At 36.1% G+C, this 15,242-nt stretch overlaps 1 protein-coding gene across 3 annotated transcripts in view; it reads right to left on the minus strand.

Moving 5' to 3' along the window:
- The window catches only part of LAMA4 (laminin subunit alpha 4), a 132,887-nt gene that overhangs the window by 19,042 nt on the left and 98,603 nt on the right, over positions 1 to 15,242 (minus strand). For all 3 annotated transcript variants that reach the window (XM_045544208.1, XM_045544209.1, XM_045544207.1), the window contains exons 20-31: positions 13,827 to 14,000; positions 13,027 to 13,172; positions 12,401 to 12,563; positions 11,405 to 11,538; positions 10,766 to 10,937; positions 8,243 to 8,374; positions 6,409 to 6,551; positions 5,375 to 5,513; positions 4,796 to 4,933; positions 2,491 to 2,624; positions 1,435 to 1,599; positions 493 to 646 (exon numbers count right to left, since the gene is read on the minus strand). In XM_045544208.1, the coding sequence (XP_045400164.1) occupies positions 493 to 646; positions 1,435 to 1,599; positions 2,491 to 2,624; positions 4,796 to 4,933; positions 5,375 to 5,513; positions 6,409 to 6,551; positions 8,243 to 8,374; positions 10,766 to 10,937; positions 11,405 to 11,538; positions 12,401 to 12,563; positions 13,027 to 13,172; positions 13,827 to 14,000 (1,794 nt within the window). The remainder of the gene's footprint in view (positions 1 to 492; positions 647 to 1,434; positions 1,600 to 2,490; positions 2,625 to 4,795; positions 4,934 to 5,374; positions 5,514 to 6,408; positions 6,552 to 8,242; positions 8,375 to 10,765; positions 10,938 to 11,404; positions 11,539 to 12,400; positions 12,564 to 13,026; positions 13,173 to 13,826; positions 14,001 to 15,242) is intronic.

The raw sequence follows: 15,242 nt of genomic DNA on the forward strand, positions 1-15,242 counted from the left end.
GGTTGGTTAACAGATACAAAGTTACAGCTAGATAGGAGGAGTAAGTTCTAATGCTCTGTAGCATTGTAGGATGACTGTAGTTAATGATAATTTATTGTTATTTATCTTTTTATTTTCAAATAGCTAGCAGCAGGATTTTGAATGTTCCCAATACAAAGAAATGACAAATACTTGAGGTGATGGGTATGCTAATTACCTTGATTTGATCATTGCACATTGTATATATGTATTGAAATATCACTCTGTATCCCATAAGTATGTATAATTATTACATGTAAATTAAAAATTAAAAAAATTTAAAAATGTTTCTACAATAAAAAAAAGAATTAATGCAACAAAGCTGGTAAAGTGGAATATCTGATACTGCAAGAATCCCATCTTTCATATGCACACAGTTACAAACTAGAGTAAATTCTATAAAGCAGCAATGTCTAGAGTTGTGTACATGGAATATGAAGGCAACTGGAAAGTGGGCACAGCATTATCTTTTACCTTTTTATTCTGACTTGCTTTAGGCTTTGAGAAATTTTTTCCTTTTTTGTGAAGGAGAAACAATGGTGAAGCCTCAATGGGACACTCATAAAGAGAAGTATGGATCTTTTCAGAATATCGCTGGAAATCTTCGACCTCCACATCTCTATCCAGCCTGTTTGTAACAGAGGTAAAAAACAAACTTTAAAAATATCATTAGGAATTACATGATGAAAACTATGGAAGTCAAAGAACTTTGGCAATTAAAAATTTGCCTGTGTGTGTGGTGCGTGGGGGAAGTCTTTACCTATCAACCACTATCTTAACCAGAACCCTTTAAATTATCATTCAACCAATTAATGACACACATCCTCACTGACAAACATTTTTTTCCTCACCGCACTCTGGATATTTGGGACTGCCTCTGTGCTTCTTAATTAAATTCCTTGTTGCTTGTTCTTGTACTCAAGGAGTCTCTATTGTCTTTGTTAAGGAACTAGATTAATGGCTTTGTTTAAAGTCACCTATTAAATTAAGACAACATTCTTAAACTTCTAACAAGAATTTTGGTATGTTACTTTCTACTATAGCATTGATGACAAGCACAGAAATAACTGCATCTAATACCTAAATCATGTTCTATGCCAGGTGCTGCACAAGTTGTAGCAATTGTCTCATTTATCCCTATAACAAGCCTACCAAGCAGGCATTATTATTAATCTGCATTTTGCAGGTGAAGAATGAAAGCTTGCTTAGCCAAGATCATACAGAAATGAAATGGCAAAAAACCTACACACGTACACAAGTATGACAGTTGTTCAAACACACACAAGCTTTTCATTACTGTCCCCGGCACCTCAGATAAATTTCATAGTTTTTAGTTTTAATAATGTAAATATTTTCACTATTGTCTTTATCTTCTTTATCAATCATGCAGATTAATTAACAATAAAAATATTGTACCTGGTAAAGTAGGCATTACTTATACAGCCAGTGAAATTAGCATACTGGGTACTGATGGGTAAGCCACCGAAGTAAAACTTCTTTTCACCTGCTTGCGTCTGTTCTGCTTTACCTTTGGTAGGGTTCTTAGTCCCATGTCTGCTTTTATCTACTATCAGTTCATATCTGCAAAAGAAAAAGCTTCTTTACACACCACGCAGCTACCATTTTCCCTGAGTTCCACTCTAGGCTGGATAAGCAGGTTTTCTCATGGAATCGAAATGGAACATAGAGTTAACAAGAAGACAATAAGTTGCCAAACTCTTCAGGAGGCTCAGGATAAAATGGTTGAATATTTATATATGCAAAAAGACTATTCAAACCAAGACTGGAATTTAAACTCATAAAGCAAGAAGTTCAGATGACTAGTCATCAGCATTATTTTTTTGTGGTGGGAACAGAACATATCTCATGGTGATCATTTAGTCACATTTGGGAAGGACCATTTTCACTGCAAAGCACATTGTATGGTTTTGATCCTGACTGGAAACAGAGTCTAGAAAAAGCCTACTAATGATTTCTTCTGATGGGAGGGCTCCACAAAAGTGGACACAGAATATCAGCACTCTACAACACAGGTTGATTTCTTATTCCAGACAGTTTTCTTATTATGAAAAAAATTAAGTATTACGTATTTTAAAGATAAAGTCAGAGTTTTTAAAATGTGGCCATAAATGTGGTATCCTCAATTGTTTAATTCAATGTCTAAACAAGACCAGTGTTTTCCAAGCTCCTTGCATGTGCAAAACAGTACACTCCATTCAGTACACAGTATGCACAGGCACTTCTCTCAAGGAGATTGTAACCTTTATATTTCTTTTAAGTAATTTTGTAGTGATTTATTTGACTTATCTTGGAAATTAATAGCAATTCTTTAAAGGAAGATAAGTTGTTCCTTCCAGCACTTTTGTTTTAACACTAGAAAAACAATAGGATAGCCTATTATTCATAGTGGCATTTGACAAAATCACGTCCTACAAATAGACATCGGGAAAGAACATAAGCGAGGAGCTGTACCTCGTGGGTGAGACAGAGGTAATGATGAAGTGGGACAGCCCATCATTGTACTGCTTATCTGCCGACGGAACTTTGACACCCTTCACATCCATGACGACTGTACCGTTATCCAGTGAAATGGAGAACACGTCTGACTGAAATGCAAACACAGGCCTTTAAGTAGGGAGTCCAGGGATCCACACGTTTTCAACATTCACTTAATGGTATTGCTCAAAGGAACATGCTGTGTGCAGGAAATTTGCTTGTAAAATAATTTCTATGAATAACTAAAAAAAAATACCCTGTTGTTTGTATTGGTATTGCTTATAAAATTAGACACGTTTCCATGGAAAAATGAATCTTTTATATTTTGAACTGAACATTTTTGGTGACTTTGTTATGCTGAGAGTTGTCGTCCCAGCCTCAGTTACCTTCTTACTTTCAGTCTTACTTCGAATCCCTGTTGAAAAGACAATATTTGGATCTCTCCTTGGGGATGTAGCTAGATGACTAGGCAATGGTTAATTTGCAAGTTTGGCTTTTTAAATGTTTCACTTTTCATTTTTAGAGACAGAAAAAAATTGTTAGTAAGTAGAAGTTAATTCCTTTTCCGAATTTGCTTATTGCTTGTCTTAAAATATTGGTAAATGTTAATCTTACTTCTCTTTCCTTATATGGGCACAAACCTCTAAAGTCTGCCTTCAAAATAGACTATGTTTTGGGGACAAAAAGTGTTATTTAACTAACCAGGGTAATCTGAGGCAGGTTTGGAGGCAGAGGTCCTACAAATGTTTTGTGTGAATTCTCAAAGATGCTACTGATTTAAATTAAATTGGATATAAATGTGACAGATGCAGGTCATATACATGAAAAGTGAAAGCTGATTTCAGAAATTATATTATGATCTGGCCCATCAGCGTATATATTGGTGATGACCTTTTCAGAGATACATCAGTCGGATCTTAGGGTCACAAATCCTCTACAGACCTTATTTCATTCTTGAAATAGGATATTTTTATGAGCTGAGCTCAAGTGTTCTACAGCAAGTCCAAGAACAGAGAAGTATGTATGTTCTTTTTACTCTTTTATAAACTAAATCACAAACGTGTTTGTTCATAACATACAAACAGGGGTTCTTAACGTTTTTAGTGCCAGAAACACTTTCATATGGACCCCTAGATAAAATAATGTTTTAAAATGCATGAAACAAAATATATAAAGGAATCATTATATCAAAAAGATATCTGCACTCATATGATTATCACAGTACTATTCACAATAGCAAAGGTATGGAATCAACCTAAGTGTCCTCAACAGAGAACTGGATGAAGAAAATATGGTGTATATACACAGTGGAGTACTATTCAGCCATAAAGAATGACATTATGTCTTTTGCAGTAACATGGATGGAACTAGTGGCCATTATCTTAAATGAAATGATTCAGACACAGAAAGACAAATACAAAATGTTCTCACTTATAAGTAGGAGCCAAATAATGTGTATACATGGAAGCAGAGTGTGAAATGATGGACAATGGAGACTCAGAGGGGTGGGGGTGGCGGTGGGAGGAGGGGGGATGATGGGAGGCTGCTTGGTGGGTACAATGCGCGTTGCTCCAGTGATGGCTGCACTGAAGGCCCTGACTTCACACAGTGCAATACATCAATGTAGCAAAAGTGCACTTGTACCCTATGAATATGCACAAATAAATAAATAAAAATAAAACGAATGAAACAAAATATGTAGGGATACAAAGGAAACCAATTACAGTGAAACATAGTTTTCAAAATACTAAAACAATAAATCTGTGCTATAGTAATATGTGTATACTTTTTTATTAAGGCATTAAATAATAAGATCTAGTAGCAGATCTCATAACTACTGTAATTTAGAAGTAGCAATGACATTTTGAGATATCTGTGACAATTATAATATGAAACAAAAAATATCCGTGATTTCTATTAATGACCAAGTCACAGGTACTGCTAATGCTACTGTGGTTTGTTGCCTACATTCATAATTAAAGAAAATAATAAATTTCAGTTAGACAAAATAAAGCTGTGATTTTTTTCCCCATCCAAATTTGCAGACCTGAATTCTGTCTATGAACCCCAGGGGGGTGGGGTTTGTGAATTCCAGGTTCAGAACTTCCTGTGCATAATATATATAATATTTTACAAAGTAGCTGAAATGAGGCATTCTGTGTATGTACATGTGAGTCAAAATTAATCTGAATAGAAAATTGCTTTTAACATGACTAAAAATTATTTTTAATAGACAAAAATTATCACAAAGAAGCTTCCTCAGGGAAAAACAAATACTTACCCCTGAAGCGTAATAGAATAGTAACCCATTCGGCTGTAACGTTCGGAAATTAAAACCTCCTTCAAAGCCATCAAAGAAAGATATTTTCTGAGTTGAAGCAATGAAACTCTGCCCATTGAAATATGCTCTGCGAGATATCTGTGTGCCAAGAAAAGTGAATATAGTGTTTTTGATAATTACCAAATGCTTAACATGTCAACTTTTCACATATGGAGGGCCTTGTCTGTTAGTTTCTATATAAACAGTTTATGTTTTGACTTCTGGTTTATGCTGGAATTCAGGCATAAACCATAAGCTCCTCTAACAGAGTTTCAGTGTCTGCCCTTCCCCCAGCCTGAGTGATCAATGACACTCATGCAGCCTTTCTGGGTTTCGGATGACCCACTGAAGCAAATGAACAAGTCACAGAGGAGCACCACAAGCCTTTCATAGGTTAGTGATTCTTCTTTCTGCTGGTGGCAGAAAGGAACCCAAGGTGTACCTAGGATCACAGGGAAACAGAAAAGAGCTTTTCCAGCTTTTGAAAGTGATAAGTTTTGTATCTGTTTATTTAAAAGCTTTTGACTGAATGTTTCTTACAAGGGAATCTTCTGGGCATCCATAACCAACTCCCAGGGTTTCTGTCTGTTCCAGTAAATTGAAATCTTTCTTTTGGAACTGGAAACCCTTCATACATCCTCTGAAGTTGATATCTAGGGGAAGGTGTGCTCTTAGCGCCCTGGAAAAGAAAAGTCAGTCTTCATTGATATAACCATGATAATGAGGATGATGTCACCCTGCTTATGAAGTCTATGAAATTTGTGTTTGTTTATAGCCATTTGTAATGACTTTACACTCATTCAAACTCTCATACTTTCTTTGATAAGCACACAATGATGTCTAATCTTTGCCTATATAAGAGTTTTGTTCTGAGTCAAGCCAATTTGTTTACTTCTTTATAGTTTTCAACAATCCTTTAACTTACATTATCCCATTTTATCTCTAAAACAATTTGGTGAGATTAGGTTGAACCATAGGGAATTGACATACTGTAGGTCAAAAATAGTCAACTCTAGGCAATTTTGCAGGGTTTAACTTATAAAATGAAACTAAGAGACAAGTTATTTTATTATGTCAAAAGAGGCAAGTTTAGGATTTGAACTCAGGTCTTCAGACTGCCACTAATCCACTTAGGTAATGAACCCATATTTTTGGCATTATTTGCAACACACTAAGGCTAGAGGAATGTCCTAATGTTCCATTTCACATAATCTGCAGCTCCTTGGATAATCTTAAAAATTTTCGTGCCCTCAGATGCTATTGGAGAGTTCAAAATAAGTTTAAGCCTAAAGCAAAAGTAAAGAGGGTCAAATGATGCTTTGTCTTCACACAATACACATATTCCACCCTTCCTCTTGCCAGTGAGAAATACTGCATCATACTGTGTTCTAAGAGCTCACGAGGACTGGCTGCAGAGGGCCTTCAAGTGCATGAATGTGTGTGCCTATGTCTGTACCATGTGTAGAAGCAGCAAGTGGGGGGTGTTTAAACCTGTTACTAGCTCTTCCCTGGATGTTGAATACTCAGCCCAGTACATTGCTAGGAACAAATGGCTACTTAACAGAAAACATTACCTGGATTGTAAGATTTCTGGGGGAGCTCCTCCAATGTATATATCTGTAAAAGGTATCTTCATCTTTTCATTATCCATGCTCTTGATATGTCGTCTGTCAACTACCAAGATCATTTTCTTATCATTGTGGTAAATGATTGAGATCTATGAGAAATAATAGACAGTAAATCTTGATCAACTACTTAATAATCAGCTTTTTGAAGACTTCTCTATATTTTAATTATTCTGGCTATAACAGCTGGTCCTCCATGTTCTTGTGCTTGTTTATCCACAAAACGGGGAATGCATTTTCCTTTCTTACAGACATGAAAATTCTTGCCTATTCAATGAAAAGTTCACATTTCCTGTGGAAGGATGTCTATATGGAGAGGGAGCTGGCCCCAGAATTACTTTGCCTTGAGACCTACTGTTTTCTCCTGCCCCTTCTGAGGGGATTTGAGAAAGAACTATAAGCAGGTGTCTTCTTCTTATTATTAACTGCTTCATTGAGGTATAATCAAAATGCAAAGAACGGCATATATTTAATGTATACAATTGGATGAGTTCAGGCATATGCGAACACCCATCACTCCATCCCCACAATCAAGGTAATAGACATATCCAGCACTCCCCAAAGATTTTTTTGGTCCCTTTGTGGTTTTTGTTTTTCGAGTGTGTGTGTTAAGTATCTTTAACATGAAATCTACCCTCTTAATACATTTTGAATTATTGTTAACTATAGGCACTATGTTGTACAGCAAATCTCTAGAACTTATTCATCTAGCATAACTGAAACTTTATACTCATTGAACAAAATTACTCATTTCCCCCATCCTCCAAACCCTGGTAACCACTATTGTATCCTCAAGCAGGTGCTTTCTGGACTCTAGACTGCGTGTTACCAGGTATCATTTTTTGGTGATATAGTGAGCATTTCTAATGAATCTGCAAAAATGCTAGTCAGAGAAATAGCTAAAATATTCTTTTATCATAAACCATCCTAATGAAGGCTATGGATTTTGAACTGGAAAGGAAAATACAGCTTCCTACCCCTGCATTGTGGTTGAACTTAAAAGATACGTTTTTACATACCTTATTAAATTGTATATTTAAAGTATTCATAGTTGTTAATGAAAATGGATGAAATATATTTTGAGTAGATTGTAATCTGTTTCATGACTAAAGGGCATTCTTTGTGAATTCTCTTTATAAGGAAAACTGTGTTAGTATTTTCTAAATTCTGGATAAATGGTTTAAAAGAAAATTCTACATTTACTTATATCTACTCTTGTTACAGTTAGTGGAACTTGAAAGATAAATTAAAAAAAGGCTGTGTAACTATACTTTGGCATTTTCAACAAATGTATAGAAGAGTACTATAGGAGTACCATTGTAATTGAGATATTTAAGATTAATAGGAGATTTTTGGTTAATTAAGCAATTATACAGAATCTTTCAGTGATTTTTTTTCCTACTTTTTTTGAGACAGAATCTCATTCTGTTGCCCTGAGTAGAGCGCCGTGGCATCAACCTAGCTCACAGCAACCTCAAACTCCTGAGCTCAAGTGATCCTCCCACCTTGGCCTCCCAGAATGCAAGGATTACAGGTGTGAGCCACCACACCTGGTCCAGTGACTGTTTTTTTTTATTAGAAACGTCAATATATATGACAAAGACATCCATTCTTTTAAAACAAATGTTTTCCTGAGGTTGAGTAGATGAGGGCCCTTCAGTTGTTCTTTAGATATGAAAGTGCTCATCTCCTCTATCTCATTTGACCACCTGATTAGACCAATAGATCTAAGTATGAAAGAAAAAACCAAAACCAAAACCACCCAAACTCTGGTCATTTGTACCTCATGGTATTTTGCATCATTAATTTGAGCTTTCTTCAACGTGTCTTCAAGATGCACAGGGCCATTGCTGAATCCAAAGTCATAGAACACATGTAGGTAACCATTGCGCATTTCTAGGCTGAAAAACATACTCTGTGGAGAGAAAGAAGTTGTAAGATGGGAGCATCTGCTTTTATGAAAGTAGAGTCATATGTAGCTGAATTTCAGAAATAAAATTATTATTGTATTCTTTATTATTGAAATTATTTGAAGACTAAGAAAGTCTCATGAACTTATTATTATGAAATAAAAATGACTACTTCCATGTCAGCAGTTATTTCTCATGTAAATACACAAAAGTGTTAACATTTATTTAAATATTTAAAATAACTATCTTGTTTTTATTCTACTTTACAAATTAATGGATGAAGTTGTAATCTACATTACTGATCTTCTAAAATTCTTGAAAACAGAGTGTAATGTGCCATGTTTATTCAACTGCCTAGTCTTCAGGCAATTTGTAAAAATCATAACAAGCCAATAGATGTGATCACATTCATTTTAAGACAAAAATTGGCAATATTAAGCAATAATTTCAAGGAATATTGAAAAGAATCCCCCCAAATTGTCAGAAAATATGGATATAAGAAAAAGAAGGCCATTTCTGTTTTATTTTGAGACATTGGATTTATGTAAATAAATATGGAATTATTATGCACTTGGACCACATGATGTTTGAGAACCAAAGTAATTCGGTAACACTCAAGTAATACTGATCAGGTTTGCTTGTTTCAGAAGATAGCTCATAGATAAAAGAGTTCAATGGATTTTAATAATAAAGCATTGTGGTAAAGTCCCTATTCTACAGGAGGTGATCTCCTGAGTGGAGTTTGTGTATTCCTGGAAGTGTGCAAAATAATCCACTGGGCTTTAGGAAGAAAATATTTCAACTTCTATACATATCCATTTTAAAAATCTAAAATAGAGAAAGACACTAACCTTTAATATTGAATGCATGGGCTACTGACTCTAGGCCTCCATTTCATCCTTTTGTTAGACTTTCATGGGATTGACATAATAAGTGAAGTTTCCCAAGAGGCATCCACACTTGAAGGATTGAAGGTGGCCTCCCCCCACCCCCATTTCTTTGCTTCTAGCCTGTTGCAATTTATTGTAGTTTATATGTGCTTAGTTACATGGGTTTATGGGTGATATAACCTAAATGACAGAGTATTTACATTCATTTTGTATTGAGATGTAGAGTGGTGTGAATATATTTTGAAACACATAGACACTTGCTAGTTACTTCCTGCAAGTTACTAGAAATGCTGTCAAGTTCAAAGAGGGTAACACATTTTTCTTTATAAAATGAATTATTCTAAATTTGTTGAAGTTTATTTGTGATGACAAATGTCTTTCAATAGTACAAAACCTACTGGTTATTTCAAAAAATAAACACACTGTCACATCAAGGTCAGGATATTATTATAACAATGGATGAAAAAGTAACTTTTTTCTTTTGAAGACAATTATACCATGGAGAGATTACCCTTTAAAAAGATGTTTGGAAATTTTTCTATTGTTAAGTTATTTTGTTGATGGAAATAATGTAAGTACACACCTACAAAAACTCTCATATCTGTACTATTAAAACATTTGTGGCAAGAAATTTATCACTTGCTTAAAAATCTTTCAAATGAAGATTGTCAATGGTTTTTTTGAACCATTTTATTAAAGTTCACAAAATGATACAATATCTTATTAGCTTGCAAGCATTGTGACATTAGGAAAAAAGAAAATGTACCAGTGAAATCTCAAAGACAACCTTAGCACTTGGTGAATGTGATTAAAAGACTGTATATGATTTAGTAGGCACAGCCAATGATACATTTTCTTTAGTTTTTTGAAGTATCTTGTCCAGTTATGACAGCCAAGAAACCATAGTGTTGAAATAAACTGTATTTAGGATAAGACTTTTGAATCACTGTATCACAAAGAGTTTAACAAAATTTTCAAAATATTTAGCATATTTAATTACATTGTTCTCACTACCACTGCTATTAGAAATAATTTTTAGTGAGAGAAAAAGGTTTCTGTATCATTAATAAATAAAAATTAATTTAATTTAATTCCATCTTTATTTTAAATGTTTTATCTATTTGTATTTAATCTTTTATTTCATCTTTATACAATTTGCCTTTTATTGCTAGTTTTGAATGTTTCATACCATACTTATATCTGTATAGTACATATATATCACTTATAAATAAAGATGTGTGTGTGTGTCTGCGTGGGTGTGTGGGTGTGTAAGTATATGTATATTATATATCTAAAGCATGCAGCATGGAGAAATGCATCTCAGGGCTGCTTTTATTTATTGCTGTAATTACTTCCCTGAAGAATAAAAAAGTCCAATTTTGTTTGCTAAACTAGAATTTCAGTTTGATGGTGTGACACACTCAATCTGGGAAGATTCCTGAAAATGTGACTAGCAGAAAGTAATGGCAATAAAGGAGAATAAATAGGACTTTTATTTTTACTCACTCTATTGACCATCAGGAGAATTAGGGCGTTGTCAGCTGGGGTTCGAACTTCTATATCAAAGCGAGTCACCTGACCAAATTTCCCTCTCCTCGTGATGTCCCTCACCACAGCATAACTAGAGCCGTCAAAGAAGTAACTGGCAGCCCGACTCTGAGTGAAGGCCAGTTTATCTCTGAAATGGAAACACGAGGGTCATATGAACATTACAGTTTCTGTCATTCTTTTCAAGTGAGGCCCCTTTAACACATTCTCATAACATCTTCTGTGGATCTCACAACATTTAAATGAAGTCCTGTTGTCTGCATGGAAGAGATAAAGAAGTATTTATAGGTAAGTTAAATGGATTGTTTTTAATAAATTTCTTCTCTATCCTATGTGCTAAGACAACTGAAGTTTCAGGGACACTCCAGTCTCTGGAATCCAAAATCAGAGCTGCAAACAAGTTAACATTTAATACTTGTGTGCGCTCATCTATGGTGGAGAAAAACTGAAGATGTTTTTGTAGATGTGACTCTTATGCAGTTGCAAAACTGGTTTCCCCAAAGAAAAGTTTGAGAAACTGAGTACTGACTTGCACGTGTCCTGTCTATTGCTCTTGTATGACTGTCAGAGTCTTCGGTACTCTGAACTGTCTCTTACCTGGCACAGGGCACTGATGTGGAGGGGTCCATATTATAGATGTGCTTAAAGTTGTACAAGCTGATCACATCGTTATTCAAAGTGGCCAATTCCAGGCAGCCAGCGAAGCCAGGCAGGTTTAAGCTGGCAGGAAGCTGTGCAATAGAAAGAGTAAAGTCAACAGTCTCATGACCATATTTCACCTGGGCATCACGGAACAGACCATGAGACTAATAGCAGGTCAAAGGGACCTACTCCTTAATGTAATATCTTTCTAGAACTGAGTTCATGTCTACTCTATGCCAAATCATTTAGATCAGCAGCAATTTGTCAGTTGTGCAAATCTTAGCAGAAAAGGTGGGGTTTACTGACCAAAGACTATGTGCTGGTCATATGCTGGACAGTGAATTCATGACAAAAATCAGTCTTCACCCCAGCTCTGTGAGGTAGACTATTTTCATATAACGAGAGGGAAAGTAATTCTCAGAGAGGTTCAATCAGGTACTCATAACTATTAATAACAGCCTTGAACTTGAAACTATAGATTGACTTCTCATCTTCTTAGGGTTTTCCTTTATCAGGTTTCATACCCTGTCCTAGGTAACCCCCTCTCTCATCCAGATACCTTATTTCATGCTTATATTAGTTGAGATAACTGAATTTTTGGAATTGCCATCTGCAAAGCTGAAGACTAGATCCAAATCGTGGTGATACCACAAGGTAGCAGACACCCCTGTAGCAGGTGGGGGTAATATCAATTACATACGCATGAATCAGAATGAAATTAATTGAGCTTCGAGTGATAGCTATAGCTTGGAAGCATTTGACACTATGAAAATATGGGTAGCATAGGCCATATTTACACACCAGATTTATAGATTTTGGTTCAGAATTCTACTACCCACTGAGCTGAGCTCTTGAAATCAGCCCCTCCCCCAAATCATTATAGGTTTTATGGATTTATAAAAACAATTACTGTAGATTAGTAACAAGTCAAAATGTAGCTGGCTGGCTTACCTTGAAGTTTGAAGGCACGCCACCAACGTAAAACACGGCATCCTCCGCATCCAGGTCCAGCAGGGAGTCGTCTCCCGCAAACTCCCCCTTCTTAATAAACTTTTCCTCTGCGGTGCTGCTTAGACTCGGGACTGTTAAAAACACCTTTCCATGTTTTCCCACCCTATTGAGATAAAGAATTTTGACTCTTTATTAGTTAGATAATTTGTAGAAAATGCTCTTTTAATGTCAAAATGTTAATGTTCCCTCATCACAAAATTGGTGATTTGATTTCGTCACATTAACAAGCATTTACAGAACATCAATAATCAATGGGAAGGGGGAAAAAAAGACATTCCATCCTGGAATTAATTCATGGCTTGGCCAGGTAAAAAGATCTAATAATCAAATTGCTATTTAGAAATGACTTTTTTCCTTTTCTTTCCCATTAAGGTATTTGGGAAGGAACATAAGAATTATGGAAGAAAGGAGATTAAGAATAAAGGGAAGAAAATACTACATATAGCACCCACAGGAAGACTCTGTGTGTGTGTGTGTGTGTGTGTGTGTGTGTGTGTGTGTGTGAGTGCATTTGACAGGTTTCTATGAAATGTGCACATAAGCCCAGGCTCATGGATTCACTTTACCTTTCAATTTTGACAATGCTGAAGTGAGCAGGCCAGGAGCTGACGGGTTTGGAGTCAAGGGGAATCTCCACATCCTTAGTCCCCAAATTATAGACATATACCAGGTTATCATTTTTGATTGCAAGACCCATATACTCTTTTTTGGCCTGAAATGTTAAGAAGTCACTTAAATAAAATTCATATGAATACATATCATCTTTTCTTTTCATTTCTTTAAAGGACAATCAGCAATCCAAATACTTGGCTGTACATAAGTGACTTCTGGCCGGAATTATTAGCCAAAGTTCCTGCTAGACTGGGCAGCAGCTCTTCCTTTCCAGCCTCCCTGTGGCAGCGTCAGAGTTTGACGCCTCCTGTGCCTGCTCTGAGTGTGTCCTGGCCAGGGAGGCACCAACTGCGGGCTTGTAGAAATGTGCTGGCTGCCAGGAGCGTGCTAAGGCTGTTAGGCTCACCCAGGGATGTGATGCAGCCCGACAATACCGATCACTACACATCTTCAAATAGGATTCGGCATCAAACATAACAGGCTGCTGTTATTCTGATGGTCTTTGAGATGCTCCGTTCAGACTCATCAGAGTTAGCAGTGTTGTGGTGACAGGAAGCAATCCCAGAAATATCCCACACAGAGGAGAAATTACTTGTCCTTAAATCACTCCTTTAATCTTGCCATTAAAATTATTTTTATATTTTGAGTGACCAAAGAGGACATTTTGTTTGCCTAGGTAGCTTTACTTTAGGCAAGAGAAAAAGCAGCTTTCCTTTTTAGTACTGTTCCCTCTTTTAAAAGCTCATGTTCTTACGTTTTTGCTTCCAAGGTACAGGACGAACTGATCTGCAGTCCCAGCCTGCTCTGGCTGCTTCACGGGAGGCTTCATGTACAGGCTCAGGGATGTGAAGGCCTTTAAGTCATCCACACTGGTTTTGGGGTGCACTTCCACGGCCGACTGGCCATCAAACATCATGGAGACTTGGATCTGGAGTTGTAAAATTGTTTCATTAAAAAGTTCTTTGCAGAAACATTTCTCAAGCAGGGGCCTCTAAGCTTGACTCTCTTTCATACCTTTCTTTATTTACTTACATCCTTATCTTCTTGGAGAGAAGATTTGAGGCAGATTTACAATACAATAGTTTAAATTTAAAGTGGGGTGAAAGCAAGCAAGCGAAGTGGTGACAAAGTAGGTCCAAGAATGAGGATAAATATGAATTCTGCAATGAACTATATTCTTGGTTTGGGTGAACTGAACAACTTGAGGGGCTACCTGACCAGTTATATAATTCTCCAGGCCCATAAAATTTATACAAAAACTAATTTTTTAGGAGAAGTATAACTAATCTTCAGTACTAATACAACTAGGACTTTCTCCCCAGGGTCCTCACAAAAGGAGCATGGAGTGAGGCTGTGAGCAACATCTTTGACCAGGTCTGTGTAGTTGGGAGGAGTCTAGACACAGGTTTGTAATCTTAGACCAGGTTTCAAAACCTAGCTCTGCCACTTGCTCGCTATGTAACCATGAGCAAGTCACTTAACCTTCAGTTTCCTCATCTGTAAAATAAGGACAATAGATTTGTTGTGAAAATGAAATAAGATCACAAGTATAAGGTGCTTTCCAGTGCCTGCCTCTATCATTATAACAATTGTAATGATAAGTTCACTAGGGTGCTTCTTACAGTGATTTTCAGAAAGGCATCATAAAAAATTCAGTAAATGATTTTCTAAGAGGTACAACATAATATACTGAATTGGTCTGATTCAAGGGTGATTTTTAGGGTATTCAGAAGTAGATGGACTGTGTATACTCATGCCATTTATCCAAATATTTCTGAATGATCAGATACATTTACATCAATTTATTATTGATTAACATTAATAATTAGTTCATTAACATTAATTAATACTAATAATTTAATTTAATTAATTAATATCAATAATTGATGTAGATGGTCGGTGAACACAAGACTATATTCCCAAGGGCCTGAAGTATAGCTGCCCTACATTGCCAGTTGAGTAAAGACCTGTGTATCTTAATAAACAATCAAGCAGTGTGTAGGATTAAAGCCTTATGGTAGAAATTGGGAGTCTGAGAAGGATGCATGTCTGCACGGAAAGCGTCTCACTTTGGGGAACTGAGCAAGCTCCCAACTCGCAAAGGTAGGGCCAATACTCTCTTTAGAAAATAGTTTTAGGTGATTAAGACCCCCGAATTATACTCCATATA

The sequence above is a fragment of the Lemur catta genome, chromosome 2 (assembly GCF_020740605.2).
Source record: "Lemur catta isolate mLemCat1 chromosome 2, mLemCat1.pri, whole genome shotgun sequence".
NCBI classification, from domain to species: domain Eukaryota; kingdom Metazoa; phylum Chordata; class Mammalia; order Primates; family Lemuridae; genus Lemur; species Lemur catta.